Raw genomic sequence first — 1,487 nt, 5'->3', positions numbered from 1 at the left:
AAGTCAGTCCTAGCTCCAGGGCCAGTAATGGAGTGGAGGGTGTGAAATAGGCAAAAACATACTCCTTCCAAACTAAGGGACCAAATCAGTTAAAGAAGGTGGGGAAGGAGGGTGGACCGAAAGGATAGAGAAGCTAGTTGTGACTCAACTCTCAGTGTCACTGTGTGGTACACATGACTTGGTGATTCTCATCCATCCCATCTTTCAATCACTTTACATTTATTAAGCACCTCCTGCAGCCACAACCTTCATGTACCCTATGTCACTCAATGCTCCCATGAAGCTTGGTGGCATCACTCTGCTTTACAGAATACCTTTGCTCAGGATAATTTGGTGAGGACTGGATAGTTAGATTGGAACTTGGCAGACTAAACCCCCTCTCCCAATTCATGTGTTTCCAAGAATCAAAGCTGGATATGGAAAGACAATGCTCAGCTGTGTGGTATGTGTGCTTCATGCAGGTTTGGAGGACAAGCACCCACTCCTCCTTGCCCCTTCCCCCGTCACCTTGCTCACATACTCAGATGTCAGTTTTGCAAATGGCAGCACACAGAGACTCAGCCACATGTGTATACACACCCACAAGATAAGACACTGTGGTCAGGACTTTCTGTGTACAACCACTTATGTCTCAGATGCCCCTGACAGCCCTATCCATACTGGGATAGGTGCTGCCTCATGAAGCAAAAACATGTATGTGACCCTCAGTCAGCACTTCCATGTGTGGGGCCTATGGAGGGGGATGAACCTGTGGGCCTTGGATGTACTGGTCTCAGATGCAATGTTGGGCTCCCGTATTGAAGCTCTGAATGCAATATGATGGTTACCACATATGATGATGTCCAGATGCTCTGTGATTGTGGGGCACCCAGACATAGCAAGACCTTGTATGGTACTGTCCAAACTTTCCAGACATACTGTAAGTCTGTAGAGCACACAGGCATAGCAAGACATCAACACAACAATGTCCAAACTGTCCCGACCCCCCTGACTGTGTATACTCAGATGTGATATGACTCCACTTGGCAGTGGCCCCATTACGGTGGTGTTCGGTGCATTCTGCCCAGATATAGTATGATCCAGCTCTGTTGCCATCCTCTACGTCTTTCCATCAAGGCTGATCCCATCCTTATAACCCCCACCTCAGGTTTAGCGGCGGCCAACATGGGCCAGGATGCGAGCGTTGGTGGCAGCCTGCTCCTGGCAGCCCTGGTCCGGGCCTGTTCCAGTAAAATCTGTAGGAGGCCAATGGGGGACATCCAGCGAGAGGGCAATGCGTGGTCCAAGACGGGGTTCCAGAGCTTAGGAAGCCCCAGGTAGCTGGGGGGCCTGTGGTGGTAACTGAAGGGCTCTTCGAGGACACAGGGAAGGGAGTGGTTTGGGGACAGTTCTGAGGAAGGAGCTGGAAGGCTGGGATTGGGGTCGCTGAAACAACCAGGACTCTGCCAACATCAGGACCTCAGGACCAGCAGAGCCCACCGGGTCAT

General features: G+C 51.0%; 1 protein-coding gene across 1 annotated transcript; it reads right to left on the bottom strand.

The window, feature by feature from the left end:
• Nucleotides 1–214: 214 nt before the first annotated feature.
• Ucn2 (urocortin 2) lies at nt 215–1,487 on the bottom strand. The gene is given in 5 exon segments (XM_053743441.1): nt 215–1,202; nt 1,205–1,253; nt 1,255–1,285; nt 1,287–1,454; nt 1,456–1,487. Coding segments are annotated over 5 exon segments (333 nt in total). The 3' UTR covers nt 215–1,149.

The sequence above is a fragment of the Sciurus carolinensis genome, chromosome 9 (genome assembly GCF_902686445.1).
Source record: "Sciurus carolinensis chromosome 9, mSciCar1.2, whole genome shotgun sequence".
NCBI lineage: Eukaryota > Metazoa > Chordata > Mammalia > Rodentia > Sciuridae > Sciurus > Sciurus carolinensis.
The sequence above is the reverse complement of the archived record's forward strand: the minus strand, read 5'-3'. Positions and strand labels throughout refer to the sequence as shown.